The sequence below is a fragment of the Typopeltis vanoorti genome, chromosome 6 (genome assembly GCF_054136105.1).
Source record: "Typopeltis vanoorti isolate ZY-2024b chromosome 6, IOZ_Tvanoo_1.0, whole genome shotgun sequence".
NCBI classification, from domain to species: domain Eukaryota; kingdom Metazoa; phylum Arthropoda; class Arachnida; order Uropygi; family Thelyphonidae; genus Typopeltis; species Typopeltis vanoorti.
Window position 1 is genome coordinate 74,960,712 of NC_143554.1, and position 27,265 is coordinate 74,987,976.

Sequence of the window (27,265 nt, forward strand, 5' to 3'; positions counted from 1 at the left end):
TTCTTGTCCTCCAAAAAAAGAACATTACTCCCTTAGAAAAAAGAGTACTGGCTAATTTAAAGAAGAACAAAGAGATTGTAATACTTAAGGCTGACAAAGGCAATTCTACCGTCATCTTAAATACCAGGGATTATGTATCAAAAATCTCAGTTTTACTCTCTGACACATCTACTTACTGTCAATTAAATTCTGACCCTACTTGGACGAACCATATAGAAACCAACAACCTTCTGTGTAACATGACTCATGGCCCATGGATCTCAAGAGGAAACTGAAATCCATGCATCCGTTAACTCTATGTTTATGTAGATCGTCAAAAGTACACAAGACTGATATACCGCTTCGTCCGATTGTAGATTGGTATAAACTCATCAACTTATTTATTATCCAAACATCTCGCACATCTTAAAAAGCTAAGAAAAATCTCCATATCAAGAACAGACATTCTAGCAAGTTTAGATGTTGTGTCTTTAAATAAAGACACAACATCTTCTATCTCATCCTCACCCCTTGTGGGGTGAGGATGAGATAGAAGATGTTGTGATAGAAGATCTATAAGCACATTTTTTTTTTTTTTTTTTTTTTTTAATGATGATGATTTGTAGATTAACTGTAGAGATGAATGAAACAATCACTTCCTGTAGATTTTTTTTTCCAAAATATATTTTTTCAACTTATACAAAATACCCATCCCTATATCTTGATAATTTTTCATATATTTATGCCATTCATGGGTACACTCCTATATTTAGCCAACCATCAAACATATCATCCCATTGCATTGATATTTTCTCTGGAAAATAGAGATCATCAGCTCTCAATTTCTTCATTATCAGGAGGCCCACCAAGATTAATTCTACTACTCTTGATTCAGAGCAAATCTCCTAACCAACATGAACCAAGCCATGAAAAGTTTGGAGAAACGTGTTTGAATGTTGTTGACATTTCCAGAGTATTTGATTTCTTCTTATCTGCTTTCAAAGCTTCAATCCTTTGCAATAATCAATATTTCTCTGCAATCTTCAGCAAATACTCTCTTATGCATAATTGACTTTTTTCTTACTGACCTCGAATGCTTTCCATTTGTCTTCTTCATTTGACAAAACCTTGCAATGCACAAACACTCCAAGCTTCAAGATCTTTCATAACTAGTGACTTAAACATTGATCTCTTTGCCATGTTCAGTGGTAGGTGTGAGCAACAACCTTGTGAACTTGACATTTTAACAATAAATTAAAGATACCAAGAAATTATATTCTTGGTTTAATCCTTTATCCGAGTGTAAGCAACAAAGTTGTGCGTGAAGTAACTTCATGACTGGGAACTCGTATATAGAGGTTAATGACCTCACATCAGTTGCCTTAGTATCCCATAATACAAAGCACATATCCTTATGGACATGTATAAAACTATGCATTATGGGAAGGATCACTGTAAAAGTAAATTAGTATTAGGAGAAAGAAAAGACAGATTGCTAGTATGAGAGAGAAAAGGCCTCAGCTCTTTCATATCATCGTATAGTCAAAAGTATCCATTCCTTTTTCACCAATCTCATATGAACAACCAAAAGACCAATTGAAACTAAAGCTCAAAGATGACTGATACCTAGTTGGGTTAGCCATATCTGAGTTAAGTCTTGATTGTTCATCTCTGCCTGGGATTGTTCTCCAGTCATCCCTGCAATTGACTATAAGACCACATTGAATTAAGAGGATAGAACTATTTAAAAACTTCTCATATCAGGAATAGACAGAATTTTATCTCCCTCCCTCCCTGGTGAATATTGCATAATATAGTTGGTCTACACTATATAGTCAAAATTTTGATATCTCTTAAAATGCTTCTTTCTAAATACAAAAATTGTCTGACTGAACAATAAAATTTCCACAGCACAATATTATAAAGCATTTGGATATCATATTGCTAGTTTTCAAATCCATGTTTCTTTCTAACCTTCCATAGGTATTTTAATTCATTAATTATGAAAATCAAAATTCTCTTCCCATTGCTGGCAGCAGATGGATACTGCAAAAAAATAACCTGTTCTGTTGTAAGTAATGGAATGCCCAACACATTACTTAATCTGTTCCAAATACACTGGGTAAGAGGTCAGCTATAGAATGCATGTTCTACTGATTCCAAGATGTTTCCAGATGCCACAGATTGGATCTTTGATGTTAAAGTATCTCCATTTGATGGTATTGACTGGATGGCAGCCATATGCAATTCTCCAAACGAGATCCCTCCTGCTAGGGTATCCTTGGAACTTCAAAAAGTTATGAAACAAATTTCAATGCCAGAGTGTCATGGCAGTCTTAGAGTTAAGCACAGAGTGTTGTAGTTCAGGAACAGTCTCAGCTTTTGGACCTTTATAATCATTACTCCAAACAGGGGAAGATAAAAACCCAGGTAGTACAGAAGGTCTGCACATGTGTGATTGGTATGCAGAATTTTAAGACTGAAAGCCCAAATCTCTATACTTCTTTGATAGTTGAAGAAATTCCTTTTTAATTTGGTATTGGCTGGACCGAGAAAATTGCACGGACTTACTACATAATTGTTTGTCTTCAGCTTCCCTGATGTCTGTAATATTTATTATGTACAACTGAGCAGGAAAGATTATAGTTTTAAGTATTATGGCTTTAGAACATCGGTTCCCAACTGGTGGTACTTGCTGGGCCATTCATGAGTACACGAAAAATAATCAGTAATGTCAGAAAAACAAGTAAAGTAAACTATTTTACATTAAGATAGGCACTGAACAAAAGTGCCAGTATTTAAAAACAGTTATTTTAAAAACAAGGAGTACAATTTATAGAATTGGGTTTAAAAGAGGTACACAAGTGAAAAAAGGTTGGGAGCCACTGCTTTAGAAGAAAAGGAAAGTTGCCCTTATTTTAGAATATTCTAAGGTTTCACAGTTCTTGTATATAAGTTCTTGAACTGGTAATATTAGGTAAGTGGAGAAGGGAATTCCAAGTATAATGAGGGATTCTCTCTCTCTCTCTCTCTCTCTCTTGGGGGTTAGTCCAAAAGGAATACCTCCAAGATCTTGGAGGTATTCCTTTTGGACTAACCCCCAAGAGAGAGAGAATCCCTCATTATACTTGGAATTCCCTTCTCCACTTACCTAATATTACCAGTTCAAGAACTTATATACAAGAACTTTGAAACCTTAGAATATTCTAAAATAAGGGCAACTTTCCTTTTACCTCCAAGATCTTGGAGGTATTCCTTTTGGACTAACCCCCAAGAGAGAGAGAATCCCTCATTATACTTGGAATTCCCTTCTCCACTTACCTAATATTACCAGTTCAAGAACTTATATACAAGAACTTTGAAACCTTAGAATATTCTAAAATAAGGGCAACTTTCCTTTTCTTCTAAAGCAGTGGCTCCCAACCTTTTTTCACTTGTGTACCTCTTTTAAACCCATTTCTATAAATTGTACTCCTTGTTTTTAAAATAACTGTTTTTAAATACTGACACTTTTGTTCAGTGCCTATCTTAATGTAAAATAGTTTCCTTTACTTGTTTTTCTGACATTACTGATTATTTAATTTTGTCATGTTTGCATTAGTAGTTAATCCACTGATCTTGCTGAATTTTTCCAAAATACCAAAAAAAGATGTATATGGAATCATTATCCTTCAATGTGCCCACTGCATCATTGGCATATGCTAATACCTTATTTTCCTTCATAGTTAAAGGAACTGTTACACCTTGCACAGTAGGTGTATTGTCGACTTCCTGTAAAAAGGGGTTCAGGCGCCAATGCAAATAGCAGCGGACTAAAAGCACCCACAGTATTTCCAGTCTATTGTTAAGATTCTCCCTTCTGCATCCTTTTGGATGTTACAGAATGACTCAAGGAGGTGGTGTGTGTGTGTGTGTGTGTGTGTGTAGGGGGGGAGAATAAGAACTCCTACTCCAGCCCTGTTAACTTTTTCAAAGCTCCAATAAGAAGTGGATATCTTTATATCTGAAGAAATATGTTACTTGGAGAAACAAAAACCTGATATTATGGCATAGCATAAGTTTCCATATAGTTTCTCGTTTAATTTACCTGTGGAATCCTGGTACATTTAATGAAGCAATGCAGAAAGGAGATGCTATGATTAATGAAGTATCACTTGGTAGTCTTTAACTTCTAAATTTTGGATGAACCTGAAGCATTCAAGTCTTCAATCCGTGAAGGAGCAATTGTGTAGCCTGCTTCTTGTAAACTGTTTTCCAATTTTTTACAGTTGCTTTCCATTATTTGAATTTCATGCCTATCATTCTTGATTTGGAAGCTAGTTATTTTCTTTTCATGTAGATGATAATTGTACTGAGAAAACTTTGAATCAGTAAACAGGAGTTCAGGTGATATGGTCACTTAAACAGAATGGGAGAGGGAAGATTAGCAAAAGTGTTCTTTGCCAGGTTGGCCTGATAAAGACCCAGAAGAAGACTGAGATGTAGATTGATTGTTACAGTAAAAAGCACCTTAAAAGACAAATATAAAATCTGATAATATTGGAGTTTTGACAGATAACAGATTAATTTAGAGGAAAATTATTGATCAGAAATGAGTACTACATGTGATAATAGTTACACCATTACTATCATAATTATCCTGTATACCCCCCCCCCCTTGAGGCTAGCTACATATCAGGAATTTGGTAGTGGTGATCTAAAGTGGCATTAAGGTGCTAAAGGTGTCCTATTCTCATATGCTGTCAGGTCACATTTAAACTTAATTTTCTATTCTTTGACTATGAAATAATAATGGATGCAAAATATCATTTATTATAAAACTATAATAATGATTTTTGCTGATATTTTTATGGAAGCTGATGTTAAGTAAAAGTAAAATTACCTAATATGAAAAAAAAATTAATTTTTTTTATGACATTCCTTTCATATAAGGAATGTCTGTGTTTTTACTGTAATCTTGTTTTTATTTTTAGGTGCACACTCTCATGAAGGATTGTTATTTTTACTGTATCTATTTATATATGTTAAAGATACTAAGCAATTTTATAAACTTGGTTTTAATCCTTTTTCCCAAGTAAGCATACAAGCAGGTAAGTCAAGTTTGTGCCTGAAGTATTTTCAGGTGTGAGGCAACTTGTGGTAAAGGTGGAGTAAGCTCTGATCACTTTCCTTAGCATCTCCTTGCGGACATGTATAATGCTATGCATTAAGGGAAGGGCCACTACCCAGACCAGTTTCGACTTTTATTGAGGCCTCGTTCTGCATTACTTCAACCTTGGCATCTTAGGGTCTTGCTCCCACTGACGAGACCTCAATAAAGGTCAAAACCAGTGTGGGCAGGGGCCATTCCCTTAACCACGTCGCCATCAATATGGATAAAATACATAACTCCTCTACACTTCGTATCCATCATATATTTCAATGTAATATCAATGGTATTACAATTTTAATATGCACTTCGCATCCATGGTAACCTGGGCGTATATATATATATGTCTTGGGTGGTTAATGCATAGCATCATACATAATGCAAAGCAAGGAGATGTGCTTTGCATTATGGGAGATACTAAGAAAAGTGATCAGAGCTTACTCCACCTTTACCACAAGTTGCCTCAACCTGAAAATACTTTGGGCACAAACTTGACTTACCTGCTTGTTTGCTTACTTGGGAAAAAGGATTAAAACCAAGTTTATAAAATTGCTTGGTATCTTTAACGTATAGTATACCCAAGGTAAAAAACTTTCTATACACACACACACACACACACACACACACACACACACACACACACACACACAAGTGCAACTGATAATTTTTAATTCATGCTTTAAGTGCTTTCTCATTGGAGCAAATATTTATTGCTCTCTTTGATATCATAAGATACAATGAAGAATAGACTGGCCCATGGAAAATGTGAGATGTATCCAAAAATGAAAACGTGTATTTGTTTAACTAATCAGTTTTGAATGTCTCATCACCAGTGAATGACACTAGGAGCAGTCATATGGATGCAAATAAGAAAGTGAGAGTGGCTAACATGTCAGCCATTCTCACTACTTAATAAAGAAACTCTCAGATTGGAGTTTTATATCATATCGAAAGGAGCTGCAACATTTCTTTCAATTAATATAGGTGATAAAATACAATTAGAAACTTCTAACATTTTAAATCATAGCTGAGTAATAACTAGCAAACACCACCAAAACAGAGTTAACTGTCAAATCATTAAAAGCAAATCAGGATATTGTGATTGCAAAAGCCAATAAATGTAGTGCTACCATTGTTGTTTGAAACCAGACAACTTATTTACAAAAAAGTGAATCAATTCATCTTCAGTAACACCTATCAACTTTGCAGATATAACTAATCCATTTAACTAAATGGATTAAAAAGAAAATCATAGTATTACACAAGTTGATCCATTCATGAAGTCAGACACCATTAGGGGGAAAAAAAAAAAAACTAACTACAATACTTGCTCAAACTTGCAAATTTCTAAGGCTGATATGAAACAGTTATTGGTGCAAACAGTTTCTTTACAGAATTTCGAAGTAATTATCGACTACTAGTTCAGCTACTGTTTTATATCAGACATTTGCAGGAATATTGACAATGAGAACAGGAGATATGAATTCTACTAATCCAGGTTAAGTCATTTGCTAATCAGTTTAAGTTAACAACTACTAATACTGTAGTTAAGTGATTACCTAAGTAAGCAAATAACAAATGAGAATGTAGAATGAAAAAATAATTCATTATGAAATGTCACAAGACTCAGCATTCTAATAATATAAGGAATTGGTTATTGAAGCATATGCCTATAAAAATTACTTTTAATATTGCTTAATCTCTATCACATACACTTGAAGTGGCGTATGTGATAGAGAATTTTTGGATCTCTGATAAAAGTTCAGTTGCAACTGGTATAACCTAAAATTTATAATATAGAAAATTTTTCTCAGGAGATATAACATTATTTTTAAAAAAAGTCTCTTCTTTAGCATTTTAATTGCTTAATTTAACAGTGTTAAACATATACTATGAATAATTCTGGATATTCATTTCTTCACTTCCATATCAAAAAGTTTTCATTTCATAGTGTTATTTAATATATGCAGGTTCTAAGCATTGTTTAATAAAGTAGAAACAACGTCTAATACTTTTTACTGAAAAGAACAGTTTATTTTTGAACATAACTTTTCAGATCTATGGTGGCATGAGAGGAATGAAGAGTCTTGTTACAGAAACATCTCACTTGGATCCAGAAGACGGTATAGAATTCAGAGATCATCCAATTCCAGAAATAAGACAAACACTACCAAAAGCACCAGGTGGAGAGGAGCCATTGCCTGAAGGATTATTTTGGCTATTACTTACAGGTGATAAGCCTACTTCTGAACAGGTAAGCCAAAGAAATGTATATATTATGATTGTAATTTGATATATCTCAGAGTTACAAATTGTAGTTAAATAAATGGATCAGCTTATAAAATCTCACAGTATATTGCTATTACTGGTAGTATTGCTTGTGAAATGAGCGTGGATAGTGGCATCTTACTATGCAACAAACGCGTAATGTTTAATGCTATTATGCCATTTAGTAATGTCACATCTATCAAAAATTATCCATCATATGACAATATATGCATGTTCAGTTAAAATCACCTCTTCTGATTTTCAAGTGTGCTAGTGAAGTAATCTTCCCTCAGTTATTTGCCTTTGGTTTTGAAATTATACTCTCAGTCAGGACTTGATAAACCCACTTTGCCTGTGGTGAGTAGCTGCAGATTGGACAAAAATGGATTTATTTTCTTTAATAAGAAATAACTTTCTAAACAGAATCATTTTTAACTTCAATTATTTAATTAGTAACAAAAATTTCCATAACAGATCATTTTCCAAAAAAAAATCAATGTTTTATAGTTCTTCTTACTATATTATATTATTTAATTACTTCTTGGAATGGTTCTCACACAGAGGAAATGTTCTCCAAAGAATGATATAGCACCACTAATCACTTGACTCCTATTGACTCGTCGGAAGAAATTAAAAAAAAAAAAAAAAATGTGTGAGATCCTCGGTCAGTTTTGTGTGTGTGTCTACGAGAGAGAGATAATGTGTAACAAGACTATTTTTGTCAGTAAGGTTTTTTTTCATTCCCTTTTTTGGGATTCCAACTATCCACAAAAAGGTAAACCTACAGTATAGTAGGACTGTGGTTGGGCTTAGGGTTTTTAAATCGCTTTTTATGCCCACGTAATCTGGAAGCCCTCCTCTCAAGTGGGGGAAGTGGTCTCACACTGATGGATAAATTCATCTCCCACCTAAGACAATCACAAACATCCACCCATTTCAATAATGGGATTCAAACCCACAGCCAGTTGATTGAAGATTGGATAGGTTAACTACTCAGCCAATAAGCCAGCTTAATATTTTATGCTGATCATCACTAATGGCAGTTTGGTTTGCCAAGTGGTTACCATATCTACTCTCCAACCAACAGGCTGCAGCTTCAAATCCTGTTATGGTCATGGATGTTTGTGATTGTCTTTAGGTGGCAAATGATTTCATCTCCTGAGACCACTGCTGTGCTAATTGGATACCTGAAGTGGCTTGAAAAAGTTCCATGTTTGGTCTCTAAAGCAGGATTTCTTGACTAGGTAAAAAATGAATAAAAATATATCTATGTTAATAATAGTATGATAGCTTATGTAGATGACATGAGGTGCAAATTTGCACCCTAAATTTTACAAAAAATATTTTTTTGTCTAGGTGTTTATCAGAACTTCTAGATCTCCCTTGTACAACAGTTGAAGACTGATTAAGTCAGCCTACATTTTGAATATTACAGTGGCACCAAATGAATGATGTTAATCATTCATTTGGTGCCAGTGCAACATCTGATGAAATAAACTTATCCTTAATTTTATTTCAGCAGCACAGTTATCCTCTAAGTTGTATTTGTTATGTGACTTTTGAACTTCAACTGTCTATCTGCTGTAACTTCAAGATTCCTAGCCTCGTCAGTTTCTAGTATAATCCCATCATTATAATATGCTGTTGGAAATCTGATCATGCTATGGTGCATCACTATACCTACTAACATTGAATTGACAGCAATTACCATTTACTCAGTTGCAGATGTTTCAAATCATTCTGTAAGCTATACATCAGTAGCATTCCTGATTGTCTTGCCTATCTTTGCATCATCGGTAAACAGTTAAATATCTGTCAAGTTCTTCCCAATATCATTAATGTATAAATTAAACAACAGCAATCCAACTATTGATCCCTGGGGTACACCACTTTTTGATATCTCTATCAGCCACTCGCCTATCCAAGTCACTTGTTTATATTCTAATCCCATACATTCCAGTTTATGCAACAATCTTTGTGTGGTATCCTGTCAAAGTCCAGCTGTATCATAGTGTGTCCAATTCTCTTTATGCAACTTTTAAAATCTTCACCACTGCCACTCCAAAGAGAGAGAGATACTAATGGGCCAGTAGTTAGACACACAGCTTTTGCATAACTCTTGTACAGTGGGACTTACACATTATTTCCAGTTATCTGGGGTCCTTCCTGAGCTGAGACTCAAATCATACAAACATGTCACGGGCCTAACCATTTTAGCTGAAAGTTCCTTTAGCATCCATGCTGTTATTTCTTCTTTCCCTGGTGTAAAATCTTGTATAGAAAGAATTTTGTACAAAATTCTTATATACTGATTTTACTTGGAAAAAAAAAGTAAATTAAACTATAAGTATTAATTTGCATTTTTTCATAAGTGTCTTATGTAATCTGGTAAAATAATAGAATGACCAAATTCTTATATACCGATTTTACTTAAAAAAGAAAGTCAATGCTAAATACTTGTAGTTTAAGTAACATTTTTTCATAAGTGTTTTTATGTAATATGGTAAAATATTAGAATGAATTGCTAAATCATTTACCCGCCTATTGTACAAACAGATAGCCCAGACGGATTAGAAATGTAGACCTGAAGCTATCGCCAGGTGTGAAGGTCAGCGAGTTACGGGGTTCTTCCCCCCTTACCAAATCACCGTTGACTCGGTGATTTGGTAAGGGGCGGGAAGGAACCCCTGGTAGAACATCTGGGGAACTCTATCTGAAGAAGTTCCAAGGTCATGAAAGGTAGAATAAAAAGAAGACGGGCACTCTGCTCTGAGCTGGCCAGCTCGCTCTCTCTATTCCTGACTTTTTCCAGTGTCGCTTAGAAGAGGTTCCTAGGTCCAGCTGTTCCAAGGATCGGGAAGGACATCCCGCTACCAGTATTTCGACGATGATAGGAGATTTTTAACAGCGGTGTCGGCCTGTTCGAGAAGTCCCATCATGAAGTTCTTTAAGCGATCTCTAAGAATGCTGTATCGTCATAGCCATGGAATAAGGTCTGTTTTGCAGTTCTAATGGGAAAGAAGATTATATTCGTGATCTCTAGGATCTAGAATGCTGAACTGGCTGAGACTCGTTTCAAGTAAAATTAATGTAGAACTGCTATGGATTGTGAACCTTAGAGCAAGGAATGTTGATTATAGTTGTTAGCATATTGTAAAGTTATGAAGTCGGAAAACCTTACTTCTAATTTATTATAAGATTGTTATCTGCAGAGTGAGGAATAATTGTCAATGTTAAGAGTTCATGTTGGAAGGGAGATTGAATGTGAAGCTTAGTTAAGCATAATGATCTAAGTTAAATGGAGTCGAAGCATGTGTGTGTGTATGTGAGAGAGAGAGAAATTGACCACGTGTCTGATGTATATGTAACGTATATGATGGTCTTTGTTTTAAACTAAAGCCTAGAAATGTTGACTTAAATAATTTGAGAACCAGACGCGTGCATTGCATTGTTACTTAGCTGAATTGAAAGGAACCAGATAATTTTTATGTGTGAAATCCTATCTCTTTTATGTTGTAATTATCATTATCATGTCTTAGTATGAATAAATTGTTTTGTTTTGTTAATAACTTGCCTGATTTTGACTTACCAATGCACTTCTCATAAAATTATAGAATCTGTGTGTGTGTGTGTCCTTAAAGTTAAAGTAGCCACGACTGACAAAATTTAAGTGTCTAACGTTGCTTGAATTAGAATTGAATATTAGAAATAATTCTGTGGTCCGCTGAGCATTTCTCTTACAAATATAGGAAGGAAACAATTCCTTTGTGTAATCTTTAATGGTGCAGTCGTTATACAAATAAATTTTTAAAGATCATTGTAAGAGAAAGCCAGCTAGTTAGACAAAGGAATTGTTCTAGCCAGAGGCAATTCTTGAATCTGTACTCCACACACATGAAAGTAGCATATTTACGACCTTGAGAGAGGGGGGAAAGAAATTGTAGACTAAAGGTGATAAGACTAGCTCAAGCAACAAGAGTTACAACTGACAAGAAATTAAGAAGTTAAGATAAGATAAAAAAAAGTCAATATTTATTACAATAGAAAATAAATTTATTTTTAAACTGGCAAATTCATATCGAGATCTCTTCTTCATCCAATGTAGTAGTATTACTGTGATGTGTTACTTACACCAGGTTGATAGATCTTAGTGTGAAGTGAGTACCCATTATATGAACAATCACATTCTCCTCTGATACGAAGATATCTTCTGCATTCTGTAAAGTTACTCTTCTGAATTCATTCTTTTATGTGAAGCATAACAAATTTTTTGGGATTGCATTTAGCCTCCACAGGTAATTTTTTTCGTACAGACAGCAACTTTGCTTTCTGTATAATACTCGTAAATTTTCTGGCCTTTATATATTTCATAAATTCTCTCATCTTAGTTCTCATGGTTTCATCTTCCTATGGATCTCATGCATAATAAAGTTGCATATTCATTTTACTCCCACCCTATTTCTTAAAACTCTAGGGATATGTTTCAGATTGTGCATCATTTTTAATCATCTTTTAAAAACTTCCCATTCATTGATGATATCCTTCCTGTTCAGTAAATGTTACCATGGAACCAAACATAGCACTCTCTGAGTTTGGATAATTTCTAGCTTTGTAGTTCAGCACGTAACCTTTCCTAATTGGAGCATCAATATCCTTAGCTCCTTTCTGGTAAGTAACAGCATGCTGACTGTCACCTGCTGGTGGAAAAAGTCATTCTTAACTGAGAGATTCCGTTGATGCTATGATTAAATCTAACACTCTTTTACCTAGAGTTCCTACTTCCACATGCTGCTTGAGAAAGTTGGCTTACAACAGCTCAAAAACTCCATTCTTCTCTTGAGTTTTCTTAATTACTCAGTCACTGTTTGGATTATTTGTTATTCATAATGATTACTTGTTTCTTCATAGTATAGTTTGTAATGATGATGATGATAAAATCCATCACCAAATTATCATGAGTATACTGGATAACAAAGAAAATACATTTAAAGAATGGTCTGTAGCAACACCACTGTATTTCATCCTGTTAACTCTACTTCACACTAAATTGTCTGTCTTGCTACTAAATGGAACATTATTACTGTTATAATAATGCTTTCATAAACACCTACCCTATCAAGACCCAGATACATTTGTTAATAATATCCCCTCCTCTCTTAACTTAAGAGTTAAGTCTTCCGTACTTCCTAAAAATACTATACCCTTTGTACTCCTACAGTTATATCAGACTCATTTATATGTGAAATTTAGTTTTACTCAGTAAGTATACTCACCCATAAGATGGACTAGTCACCTGATGTTTTAGTAAATTAGTTCAAACTCAAGGTGGGGTTTGAATCTTGCAAGAATGTTAGAACATGCTTATGAGCTTTTCAGCTGAAAGTGAATTACCTGGTCTCTCATCAAGATGAGTTTCTCTCATTCTCACAAGATTATAATAGAATTAACTTCCTCTCATACCAGTTAATGTTTGAGGAGATATACAACCCATCGTTCTAGGTCATAGAAGATGGAGTGAGATATTTAAAATAAGTTATAAAGATGTGTTAGCTCAAATATTTATCAACTTTGTAAGGAAGAGCAAATTAGTTGTAAACTAATGGACAGTTTCTTCATTTATTCACTAAAGAAATGATTCTTGATTTAGAAAAAGTGGGCATTTTCAGTTTAGTTCTACCTTTTTGCTTTCATAAAAACTACTGGGTGAGTCATTTGCAGTAACATTTGCTAAGGACACTATCAGTAGTTCTCACAAGTCATGAAAGAATAGGAAAATCGATTTGATTTCATTCTATTGACATTTTCTTACATATTCTAGAGAAATTTGGTATCTGAAATGATCTTAACTAATAAAGAACTTAATAATTGTCACACGTTCTAGGTCACTCAGCCTAACAGTCATGGAAGATGGAGTGAGATATTTAAAATATCTGGGGTGCTTAAGGGTCAAAGCTGTATAACTGAGAGAAGACCTCCACATAGCCTTTAAAGGAATGCAGAGACCTAATGTCCAATCCTCACCTTCTCGTTGTGCACCCTGTTAGGTATCTACTTGGATACTGAACGAACGAGGATGGGCTGACAATTTGGGATTTAGCCGACCAAATTGTATTCTTATTGGTAAAATAAAAAATTGATTAAATTAAAATAAAAAATGATGGTACAACATGACAAAATTTCATGCCGGCTGGGGCGTTGCCCGGTTAAACAAGGCCCCCTGTTGTTTTTGCCAGGGAATCAGGGTGAACAGCGAAAAGTCAGCTACTGGAATAAATCTGAAAACAAACCCTAACTCAACATCACCAGAGTTAAAGATCGGTAATATCAACGTAAGAAGCCTGAATGGCAAAGAAATGGAGCTAGCAGAGGAATTAGATAAGTACCAGATCGACATAATAGGGGTGACTGAAACAAAAAAGACCAAAACTGGTGAGATCTTTCTGAGCAATAAATACAAAATGTTATATTCAGGCAATGACAATCAAGGAAAAGAAGGAGTAGCCATAGTATTCAACATAAAATACGAGGCTAATCTTCTTGAATGGCAGTCAGTCTCAAGTAGAGTAATGTGGGCAAATATGAGAATGGGGAACTGGACAATGAGACTTATTTGTGCCTATAGTCCCACAGAAGGTTCTACTAAGGTAGAAATGGAGGAATTTTTTGAGGCTCTAGAGAAAGCTACTGACACAATGAAAAGGGAAAAGTTGTTCCTTGTTGGGGATCTAAATAGCAGAGTAGGAAGTGATTGTCAGACATACAAAAATGTTTTGGGAAAATTTGGAAAAAAAGAGCAAAGCTAATAATAATGGCAAATATCTGTTGGATTTCTGCTCAGGACATGGACTGATTATTACTAACACCATGTTCCACCATAAAAATGTTCACAAATTTACAAGGAGAGAGGAGGCTAGGAATAAGAAAAGCCTCATTGACTACATTATTGTTGATAGTGATGTTTTCTCTCTGGTGCAGGACATTAGAGTGTACAGAGGATTTGAAATTGGAAGTGATCACTATTTAGTCTTGAGCAGGATAAAATTGAATTTCATATCGAAAAGAATAACATGTAAGAAAGTATTAAAGCGAATAAAAATTGAGCAGCTCTCAGATGTGAACTGTAGACTAAAATACACAGATTATTGAAGAAAAAATGAAAGAGCTTGAGAACAGGAATCAAACCTTAGAGATTCAGTAGCAAACTCTGAAGAAAAAATTGATTGATTCTGCCAGAGAGGCATGTGGTGAGGTTGTCTGCAAGGATAAAAAATTCAAAACTCCCTGGTGGACACAGGAAGTTAAAGAGGCAGTGAAGGAAAAGAAGAAAGCATATCAAAAGTTCCTGTCAAATAAGTCAGCTTTTGCTCTTAGAGAATATAGAGACAAATGCAAGAAGGCTAAACAGTGTGTAAAACTAGCTAATGGGAGGACTTTGGCAAGAATATAGAAAATAAATATCAAGAAGGTGGCAAAATATTCTGGAGGTTGTTGAAGCTTAGGAATGGAGGAAAGAGTGCTGTAAAAGGAGTTAGAGATGATAAAGATGACATGAAAATGGGAGAAAAAGATATCCTTGAAGTATGGAGTAATTACTTTGAAAAACTGCTAAATCAAACAAGCAGTGATGACAGCACAGTGGTAAAAAACACTGACCAGGCATGCAGTCAGGAATCCATATCCATACTTGAAGTAGAAAAAGCCATCAAAGGCTTGAAATGTGGAAAGGCAGCAGGAGTAGATGATATTCGATCAGAAATGCTGAAATATGGTGGTATAAGAGTCTTACAGTCGCTGCACTGCATAGTTCAGAAAGCCTGGATAGAGGGACGAATTCCCGATGATTGGAGTAGAGCTCTCATAGTACCCATATATAAAAAGGGAAATAAAATTGAATGTGAGAATTACAGAGGTATTTCCCTACTGAGTGTTCCTGGCAAGATCTATGCAAGTATACTTGAGAAACGGTTGAGAAGAATTGTGGCAGAAAAGCTTGGTGAAGAACAAGCTGGATTCAGGCCAAATAGAGGCTGTCAGGATCAGATCTTCACTTTACAACAAATAGTTGAGAAAGCATGAGAATATAACAGAGATCTGTATTTAAGATCTCTGTTATTTAAGATGTCGATTTGGAAAAGGCATATGACAAGGTGCCAAGAGAGAAGCTATTCAATACGCTACAGTTATATGTTGTCAATGGGGATTATATCAAGCAATATTTAGTCTTTATTTGAGTTGTAAGCCAGCAGTTAGAATTGAAGGAAGTACAGGAAGATGGTTTAATGTTAAATCTGGTGTGAGACAAGGATGTACATTATCCCCTCTGTTATTCATTATCTATATGGATCACGTTATGAAGGAAAGTGGTATTAAACATGATATCAAAATCGGAGATGTTAATATCAGCTCTTTGCTTTATGCGGATGATATTATACTTCTAAATAAATCCGCAGCAAGTCTGCAGGATTCTCTGACTAAATTGAGTAGATGTTATAATAGATATGGTATGAAAGTCAGCAATAAAAAGACAAAGACAATGAAAATAGGCAGAATCATTGAAAATGTCAACTGTGTTGTTAATGGAGAACCTGTGGAACAAGTAAAACATTTCAGCTACTTAGGCACGATTTTTACTGAAGATGGTAAATCAAATATGGAAATAGACAACAGAATCAGCAAAGCTGGTACGGTGGGAAGTCAATTGAATAAATTCATATGGAATAAGAGAGAAATTAGTCAGAACACTAAATTAGCTGTATACAAGACAGTGTTCAAACCAGTTTTAACTTATGGATCTGAGAGCTGGGTCAGAAGTAAAACACTTGACCATAGACTAGAGACCACAGATATGAGAGTCCTGAGAAAGATTATAGGTGTGAACAGATGGCATCAATGGCAATATCATATTAAAAATGAGGATATTAGGAAAGAACTTGACATTGTCAGTATCCAGGAATGCGTTAGCAGAGCTAATGTCAGGTGGTATTATCACTTAAACAGAATTGGCGAAGAAAGATTAGCAAAAAAATGTGTTCTCTGCCAGGTTGGCAGCAAAACGACCCAGAGGAAGACCAAGATATAGGTGGATTGATACGGTACAAAGTGTCTTAGACAATAGAAATATAAGATCTGATAATGTTGGAGTCTTGACAAGTAACAGACTGATTTGGAGGAAAATTGTAGATAGGAAGTTGGTAATGATGTAATTTTTTTCATGTAGTACTATCATATCTTGTACACCCCTTGAGGTTACATGGCAGGAATTTGATGATGATAATTGTCACAATGAACTGTATGTGCAACATATTACTTTGGCAATCTCATGGCCATATGATTAATTAGGAGATAGTTTATTTTTAATTACAAATGTTTTATGCAGTTTTTTTCCATATTTAACTCAAACAGTTATCCACTATTAAAATCAGAATTTTATTTGCCTTGAAACTATTCTGATATTTATTATTTTACTTAAACTACATAAATGGAAATTGTACTCATGTATAGTTTTTTGTTAGATATTAGGTTTACAAGACTATATGCATGTTTTTTTAAGCAGAATTTAACACACTATAGCTTAATTGCAGTATATATTTTCATTAACTTTATTCAAAAATTTACATATTCAAAATGTGATTTTGCATAAAAGTGCTTGTGCTTCAGAGTGCAAATGAAATTCTAAACTTCCTTACTCTTGTTTTATATTGGATTAATATAGCAGTTGATTATACTATATTCATTGAATCTTAGATAAGTAATAACTAACTCCAAAAAGTCTAGCCTCAACAAAAGTATCAAAAGAAATATAATTGTAATGAAGAAAGATCATTATGTAATAGAAAAAAGATCTGAAAATTTTGCATCTTAAAAATGAACAGTTTGGTTTTACAGCCAAATGCCTCTTGCATACTTTTTTATTCATTCATGTTAGGATGATATGCAACTTTCATTCTGTAATATCATTCTGATTATATAGCAGCATGTATGCTATTTTTAACTCAGTGAAAGCAGAGAGAGAGAAGAAATGAAAATTTGTTTTTTCTACTTGTAGGAGAGTACAGGTAGTTGAATATTCACTCATTTGTCATGATATAAAATACAATCGGAGATAAATGTGAGAAATGCATAACAGTAAATGTTGAAACTTAGTATGTATATTTTTTTAGTTATCTGTAAATTTGCAGAAGTGCTTGTTTCAGCAAACTGAATAAACATCTTTTAATACAAGTTTCAGTACTGGTACAATAATGTTGAAAATTCTGATTAAAGATTATGTTGAAATTAAATGATTTAATGACTCAAGCATTTCATGTCATAGAAATATATCATGAAATATCAATATGAAACTAATAAAGGATACTGTGAGTGCTAGTTCTCTGTTGATTTGCAGGAGGCTGTAAAATTGCATTTTGCTATATCTTGGAAAATTTCACACGATCATATTTATATTTATTTAAGTTAGTTTTTAAGAAACTTCCACTTCCAAAAAGTTATGTTCACCTGCTGAATGAAGTATAGTAGTTTCTCCCCATTTGATCCTGTGGGTCGTGGCAATGCATTTTAAGTTCTTCCGGATAGGGGTGGCAGATTTTCTTGTGTAATAGGTGAACTTCCAGAAACTTTCATACACATGCAGCTGAGAGGAAAGCATTGATCTGTAGGGAGGAACATGCAGAACAAGCTTGACAAAGTGTTTGAACTTTTTTTTTCCTAACATAACCAGATATCTAGATAATAGTAATGAACATCAGTATTATTTCATCAGCATTATTTTTATGTTTGAGCAATTGGTGAAAGGTTTCCAATTTTGTTAATTCTATTGGAATGACAGTCACTAGATAATTGTATGGCAAAAAAAGTGTAGTTCATCTGTGAAGGATGTCTAGTTGAATAGATTAATGGCTCTGTTATCTAGTTTTTAATTTTTTAGGAAATGATAACGTAAACTAGATTATTAATTATAAAAACTTTAACTACCTATATTTCAGCAATGTTACATTGCCATCTTCAGGGATCACAAAACAATAATGTGTGCATGCAGGCACTCACTAAGCAAATGAGGCTGAAGGAAGGCTAAAGAAGTTGGTCCTAGAATCCTAAAAAGTGCCCCCTAGTGGGCTAAATGGGGTTGTCTTAGATGTTGGGCTGACGATCTTAGAATGTACGCTTTTCAAATTTGGGGCAGTGTAATGCACCCAAATTTGTTGAGGTTTGGAAATTTTTTCAGAACTGAGGCAGATTTAAGGAATAGTCTTTCGTACTTTTACTTGCTATGATACAATAAACACTGCAGCAAGCACATTGTTACATTGCCATCTTCAGGGATCACAAAACAATGATGTGTGCATGCAAGCACTCACTAAGCAAATGAGGCTGAAGGAAGGCAAAAGAAGTTGGTCCTAGAATCCTAAAAAGTGCCCCCTAGTGGGCTAAATGGGGTTGTCTTAGATGTTGGGCTGACGATCTTAGAATGAAGGTTTTTCAAATTTGGGGCAGTCTAATGCACCCAAATTTGTTGAGGTTTGGAAATTTTTTCAGAACTGAGGCAGATTTAAGGAATAGTCTTTTGTACTTGTACTTGCTATGGTACAATAAACACTGCAGCAAGCATGGTGTTTTTGCAAAAACACCGTGCATTGCAAACTGTTCTACTATGGCCAAACAGGCAGGACAGCTAATATTAGCATATCTGAACACAAAGACTACATCTGTTTCCACCAATACAGCACTCAGGATTTGTTGACCATGCTTTGGATACCCACCATAGAATACACTGGAAGAAGGCCACTTTATTACACTGTAGCAAGTACAAAACAAGCTCTGAAAAACTTTCCATACCTCAACAAATTTAGGAGGCATACATTCTAAGATTGTCAGCCCAACTTCCAAGACAATCCTAGGGGGAAAATGTTTAGGAGTCTGGGATCGACTTCTGTTGCCTTTCTTCAGCCTCATTTGCTTAGTGTGAGTGTCTGCATGCATATATATTATTGTTTTGTGATCCCTGAAGATGGCAATGTAACATTGCCGAAATATAAGCAGTTATTAATTAGTTTTTGTAATTAGTAATCTAGTTTGCATTGTCATTTCTTAAAAAAATTAGATGCTATGTCTAACCAACGTATAAGCTCAACAATAAGAATTCTGTTAGCTAGTGTTTTTATAATACCACATTGTTGGGATGTGGGAGGATAATGGGAATGACAATGTGTATTGTGTATGAATAGGGTTTTCTATATATGTTTTTCAATGCAATTTGCAATTTCTTGGCAAATGGAATTTACTTGAGTTTTCTATATAACTTGAAAGAAAAGGTGTCATTGGTGAGAACATCTTTTATTTCAGTTAGTGATGTTTTAGACTGGTCCTCCTAGATTCTTTAATATCATTTTAGTTTTGTGTATAAATTTAATTCTGCAATGTTGCCTGTTGCAATAGAGAATGTTGTCAATTATATGTTAAGTAGGCAGCAAGCTTAACAATAGGTCAAGAGTATTTTTTCCAAAAATGTCATCATCATCATCATCAAATTCCTGCCATGTACCCTCAAGGGGTGTACAGGATATGACAGTACTACATGAAAAAATTACATCATTACTAACTTCCTATCTACAATTTTCCTCCAAATCAGTCTGTTACTTGTCAAGACTCCAACATTATCAGATCTTATATTTCTATCGTCTAAGGCACTTTGTACCGTATTAATCCACCTATATCTTGGTCTTCCTCTGGGTCGTTTTCCTGCCAACTTGTCAGAGAACACTTGTTTTGCTAATCTTTCCTCTCCCATTCTATTTAAGTGACCATACCATCTGAGATTAGCTCTGCTAATGCATTCCTGGATGCTGACAATGTCAAGTTCTTTCCTAATATCCTCATTTTTAATATGATATTGCCATTGATGCCATCTGTTCACGCCTCTAATCTTTCTCAGGACTCTCATATCTGCAGTCTCTAGTCTTCGGTCAAGTGTTTTACTTCTGACCCAGCTATCAGATCCATAAGTTAAAATTGGTTTGAACACAGTCTTGTATACAGCTAATTTAGTGTTCCGACTAATTTCTTTCTTATTCCATATGAATTTATTCAATTGACTTCCCACAATACCAGCTTTGTTGATTCTGTTGTCTATTTCTATATTTAGTTTACCATCTTCAGTAAAAATTGTGCCTAAGTATTTGAAATGTTTTACTTGTTCCACAGGTTCTCCATTCACAACACAGTTGACATTTTCAATGATTCTGCCTATTTTCATTGTCTTTTTATTGCTGACCTTCATACCATATCTATTACAACAGCTATTCAATTTAGTCAGAGAATCTTGCAGACTTGTAGCGGATTTATTTAGAAGTATAACATCATCCGCATAAAGCAAAGAGCTGACATTAACATCTCCAATTTTGATATCAGGTTTAATACCACATTTCTTCATAATGTGATCCATATAGATAATGAATAACAGAGGGGATAATGTACATCCTTGTCTCACACCAGATTTAACATTAAACCATCTTCCTGTACTTCCTTCAATTCTAACTGCTGACTCACAACTCAAATAAAGACTAAGTATTGCTTGATATAATGCCCCATTGACACCATATAACTGCAGCGTATTGAATAGCTTCTCTCTTGGCACCTTGTCATATGCCTTTTCCAAATCGACAAAACTTAAATACAGATCTTTGTTATATTCCCATGCTTTCTCGACTATTTGTCGTAAAGTGAAGATCTGATCCTGACAGCCTCTATTTGGCCTGAATCCAGCTTGTTCTTCACCAAGCTTTTCTTCCACAATTCTTCTCAACCGTTTCTCAAGTATACTTGCATAGATCTTGCCAGGAACACTCAGTAGAGAAATACCTCTGTAATTCTCACATTCAGTTTTATTTCCCTTTTTATATATGGGTACTATGAGAGCTCTACTCCAATCATCGGGAATTCGTCCCTCTGTCCAGGCTTTCTGAACTATGCAGTGCAGCCACTGTAAGACTCTTATACCACCATACTTCAGCATTTCTGGTCGAATATCATCTACTCCTGCTGCCTTTCCACATTTCAAGCCTTTGATGGCTTTTTCTACTTCAAGTATGGATATGTATTCCTGACTGCATGCCTGGTCAGTGTTTTTTATCACTGTGCTGTCATCACTGCTTGTTTCATTTAGCAGTTTTTCAAAGTAATTACTCCATACTTCAAGGATATCTTTTTCTCCTGTTTTCATTTCACCTTTATCATCTCTAATTCCTTTTACAGCACTCTTTCCTCCATTCCTAAGCTTCTTCAACAACCTCCAGAATATTTTGCCACCTTCTTGATATTTATTTTCTATATTCTTGCCAAAGTCCTCCCATGACTTTTGTTTAGCTAGTTTTACACACTGTTTAGCGTTCTTACATTTGTCTCTGTATTCTGTAAGAGTAAAAGCTGACTTATTTGCCAGGAACTTTTGATATGCTTTCTTCTTTAACTTCCTGTAACTTCCTGTCCAAAAATGTCCTATATAGAAATTGATTAGGAGGGTGAGAGAGAGAGAAATAACCATAGGTTGTTTGAATATTTTGTTGGGTAAAATTTTAGAGATCTCTGATCAGGGGAAGACTTTTTTAATTAGTGATGTATCTATTGGTGTACTTAGAAGTGTATGAACTGATTTTGATACCCGTGTTGGTTAAATTAAATTTTGGTTGAATGATTTGAAATGGGTATAATTTATATATGAAAATGTATGTCTTAGAGCAAGAGGGTTAATGATTTGGCTGATCTGAAGGAGGGGGTGAATCATTAGCATACACTTAAGGGCTAGAGAGGAATTTTTTGATTTATGGATTTCAGAAGACTAGAGGGTTTTTTGAGTAATTCCTTCAGCTTTTTGTGAGTTGGTGTGGTTATAATCTAATAGCAAATAAGTGTGCAGTCCCTAAATAAACATTTTTTTGTAACATTTTGCTTATGAATCAATTAGGTGATAAATGAATGTTGTTGCTTGCTATTAGACTGCTGCCTTGGCTTATCGGAGATTTTATTTTTCTAACTTTGTACTGAAAACAGTATTACATGCTATGGTCCCATATATAGAATCAGAAGAGGCGTATGTCCCCAACAGTATCTTGCACTATCCAACTCCAGATGGGATTCGAGAAGTCCATGTTACTGATGTGCCCTGCAAGGTACACAAGGAGAGTATTTTGAAATCAGCCTGGGCAAGACCAAAAGTGGCTTGAAAAAGTTCTAGACCAAGCAAAAATTGGATTTAAAAAAATAAAAATAATGAAGAAAATCCTTAGTATGCTCATGTTACTAACATACAGCTATAGCCCTTTCATGGATGAGAGTCACATAAAAAAAGAAACAAAAAATAGTAACTCCAACTTGCAGGATAGCTCCAGATAAAAAAAAATAACTTCTGTTCTCTTTAATTAGTTGAAAGAAAAAATAATAATTGCAAACCTTTAATCCCTATCCCTCAGATCTATGGATTACCTGAAATTCATAATCAAATAATCCTCTTTGACCTGTTATTCTTGACAGCCATTTTCCTCTCTTATATACATGCCACTAATTAAGTCTTGACTCTGAGATCTCTACACTTTTATCATCTGTGCTGGTTGCTTCATTTGAACAGACAAAATATAGAGGACCCTGCTACTGGCTCCTTTTCTTCCCCCCATAACCAATTTTTCCATGAGTATTTGGGAGAGACCCTTCTTGAGATAGCTGTTCTTAACACTACCAGTTATTGGTAATCTTGTTGTCAAATAGAAAATGGATAATATTCTCTATTTGGATGCACAGCCCATATGTATTGCACCCATTTCTCCACAGCTATCATCCTGAAATCCAGTTTGCTATAGGAAAAAACATTTACAATGATCATAAGGCCTTTTAAGATAAATTTCAATAACACATCTTCCCATTGATATTTCTTTTACTGTTTCACAGAAAACCTTAAACATGGAGATACATTCCTATCCCTAACCCATTTCCTTCCAAACCATATGATATAGTAATCTTCAATTATCTAACTGCAGTGGGAAATCCAATGGTAGTTAGAAAGTTGAAAGTCTTCAGACAACTGACAAAGAAAATTAAAAAAAAAAAAAAAAAGTACTTGTTGGAGATCTGAACAGCAGAGTAGGAAATGAATCCTGCCAGGCATATAGAAATACAGAAATGTTTTGGGAAAATTTAGAGAAAAGGACAAAGATGAATAACAATAATGGTATGTATCTGCTAATTTCAGCTCAGGATATGAACTGATCATTATTAACACCATGTTCCAATATAAAGATGTCTCCATAAGTTCATCTGGGGAGAACACAATAAATAAGAATTGACTGTCATTGTGAATAGTGATGTCTTCATGCTATGTTAAGTTCAATAAAAACTTTCCAACAATACTTACTTTTATTAAAGAAAAATATAAATGACTGCGAATTTAGACATCTCCCATATTTATTAAAATTTTTTGAACAAAATCAAGAAATGCTTCGCGATGATTTAAAATAATTTATTCGTGAAATAGAATTAGTTGAGGAAGAAATAAATTCAAGATTTAATAAAACTGAAATGATTTATCTTTTATCAATAATCCATTTCAAGAAAACTTGAGCATCACAGAAATTTCAAATAAAATTAGTGGGCTAATTTTATTTGAAATTAGCCCACTAATGTTTGGTATAAACCAAGCTGAAGTAGAACGTGAGATAATAAATATTCAGAATAGTTTACATTTAAAATCAATAAACAATGAAGTCATTTGGGAGTGTGCACATGAAAAATTCCCAATATTAACTGATATTGCGCGAAAAATTCTTTCATGTTTCAGATCGACATACTTGTCAGAATCCTCTTCAAATGTAATTTGTAATTTGAAGCAACTCGAAAATGTACTATATAGACATAGAACAGGGTTTTCAGTTTGTCTAACTATTAGCTCATTTGTGATACTACACATACTATAGGTTTGCAATATTTCATTGGTGGAATTCACTTATTAGGTCTCTGTAAGTGAAATATATTTTCTGCCATTCCTTAATGACATCTTGGAGTGGAAAATGGAAAGTATTGGATTTCATTATCATGTCATTTAGTGGAATTTACTCATGTTTGAAATCGCACTGTTTATGGTGTTAGTAAATGAGTTCTTGGACAGTCAAACAAAATCTGACATATCCATTATTCCAAAATGCTCTTATTTCAGAATTGTCTTGATTTCCTTTATAAAATTATGATGTAATGTATATTTTGCTTTTAAATTATAAACACTAATCTTACACTCAGTTCTCTGTTCTATATGTTTGAAGTGATATTATAATGAAGACTCATTGAAATTCCCTAATTCCATAAGATTTAAAAACAGTAACTTAATTATGCAAAACCAAATAATCTTTGTTCTTATAAAATATCACAATATATGATTTAAATATTTCATTAAACTTGATATTTTAAGGGTTATTTTATTACTATTCCGAATATTATAAGTAAATAGCTGAAATTAAAAATATACAACTCGATGGTATTGCCTGTGGTCCTGTGCAGATCTGAAAGTTGGATAACAAAGACAAAAGAAATAAAATTACAAGCATTTGAATCAAAATGCTTATGAAAAATAGTCAAATTAAATGGACTGAGAAAATCAATCAGATAGTGAAGGATGAACTAAATTACAAAGAACTAATATTATACAAAGGGATTAAAATGGTATGAACATGTAAACAGAATGAATCAACAGAGATTACCTTATATTGTCCTCAGGGATGGAAAACCACTAAACAGACAAGGGGCAGACCAAGGATAAGCTGGATCACTAATATTAAGAAAGCTGCTAAGATCAACAGCCTTCAAGATCTTTCAAGAAAGACTTTATTAAGAGCAGCCTTTCCTTTAGTCAGTTTTGACGTTTCTGCCATTTTCACAAATGGCCCAATCAGTGACACAATTCTTCTCCTACAGAACAAATTTCTGCTTGACATTACGGCTCTCTTTGTCCACTACGTTCCAGTTACTTCATGTGGCAAAATGAATTCATCATCATTGAATTCCTGCCATGTATCCTCAAGGGGTGTACAGGATATGATAGTACTACATGAAAAATTTACATCATTACTAACTTCCTATCTACAATTTTCCTCCAAATCAGTCTGGTACTTGTCAAGACTCCAACATTATCAGATCTTATATTTCTGTCGTCTAAGGTACTTTGTACCATATCAATCCACCTATATCTTGGCCTTCCTCTGGGTCATTTTTCCTGCCAACCTGGAAATATCTAATCTTTCCTCACCCATTCTGTTTAAGTGACCATACCACCTGAGATTAGCTCCACTAACGCATTCCTGGATGCTGACAATGTCAAGTTCTTTCCTAATATCCTTTTTTAATATGATATTGCCATTCATCTCATCTGTTCACGCCTCTAATCTTTCTCAGGACTCTCATATCTGCGGTCTCTAGTCTTTGGTCAAGTGTTTTACTTCTGACCCAGCTCTCAGATACATAAGTTAAAACTGGTTTGAACACTGTCTTGTATGCAGCTAATTTAGCGTTCAGACTAATTTCTCTCTTATTCCACAAAATACGTTTTACCTACAAAAAGAAGGTATGACCATGGGCTCACTCTGCCCCCACTCCCAATTGCTAACTTTTATAGAAGCTTTTGAGCAACGTGCTCTTGATTCATTTACTCTAAAACCTACAGTTTGACTTCGATACATTGATGATGTGTTTGTTATCTGGTCGTATGGTTGCCAATAACCTGGATACTGAACGAACGAAGATGGGCTGGCAATTTGGGATTTAGCTGACCAAATTGTATTCTTATTGGCTACAACCAATATAGAAAATGATGGTACAACTTGACTAAATTTAACACACGTGAATTACAATAGTAGTTCACGTTTTTTATTACGTAAATATTTCGTCCTAGGTATCTTAGGACATCATCAGTACAGTATGGCAATACTAGGAATGACAAAAGAAAGGGCACGTACGTACAAAGGAATCCAAATTGCATGCAGTGGCACGTTGCGGCCTGAAACTTAAATTAAATTAAAATTAATTTCAGTTAAGTTATTATTTTACACAATTTTGTATGACAATTTCCCATACTTTAGGAATGGCAAGAACATCATTGCGGTTTAGATTTGGTCTGTGGAGTAGGGCTTCAGCACTTTCTTTATATACACATTCATATTTCTATGAAGATCTGTGTAGAAGTTTTGTCTTTTTCCAATGGATCTTGTGGTTTGGGTTTTCAACTCAGTGTTGAGTGAGTCCTGATTTATGCGGTTTGATGAGGCAGATATGGTCTTGATGTTCCAAAATGTGTTTAAAAACTGATATGCTTGTCTGTCCAAAAAACCTACAAACCCATCAACCAGATCCAAAACTGGTTACCCTTGCCTATAGACAAATTTTTGGATCTGGTTGATGGGTTTGTAGGTGGTAGCAAGATTGTATTTCTTAATTTTCGAGAGCCGTTCAGAGATGACTTTGATATAAGATATGGAAATCCTATGGGGTTGTTCTTGTCTAGGTTGAAGTGCTGAGAAATTGCTGATGATTTTTTGAGTTGTTTTGAGATCGTAACCATTTAGATCATAATAATCAAAAACACTGAGTTTTTGATTATTTCCAATTTTTGTTTTAGAGAATCGTCGGAGAAGCATAATCTGTGTGCTCTGGTTACCAATGATTTAATTATGCCAAATTTTTGAAAGGGATGATGAGCTGAAGTATTGTGAATGTAGCGGCCCTGAAAATGTCGGTTTGCGATAGACAGAGGTGGAGATGGAACAGTCTTTTCTTTGGATGTGTAAATCCAGAAAGGGAATGCCTTGTGTGGATTCTCTTTCTAATGTAAATCTGATGCAAGGA

The 27,265-nt window shown here is 34.5% G+C and overlaps 1 protein-coding gene across 1 annotated transcript in view; it reads left to right on the forward strand.

Moving 5' to 3' along the window:
• Positions 1 to 27,265, forward strand: part of kdn (citrate synthase) — a 205,035-nt gene that overhangs the window by 78,221 nt on the left and 99,549 nt on the right. Inside the window, exon 4 of the mRNA XM_090394261.1 lies at positions 7,185 to 7,382. Coding sequence (XP_090250387.1) covers positions 7,185 to 7,382 — 198 coding nt within the window. The remainder of the gene's footprint in view (positions 1 to 7,184; positions 7,383 to 27,265) is intronic.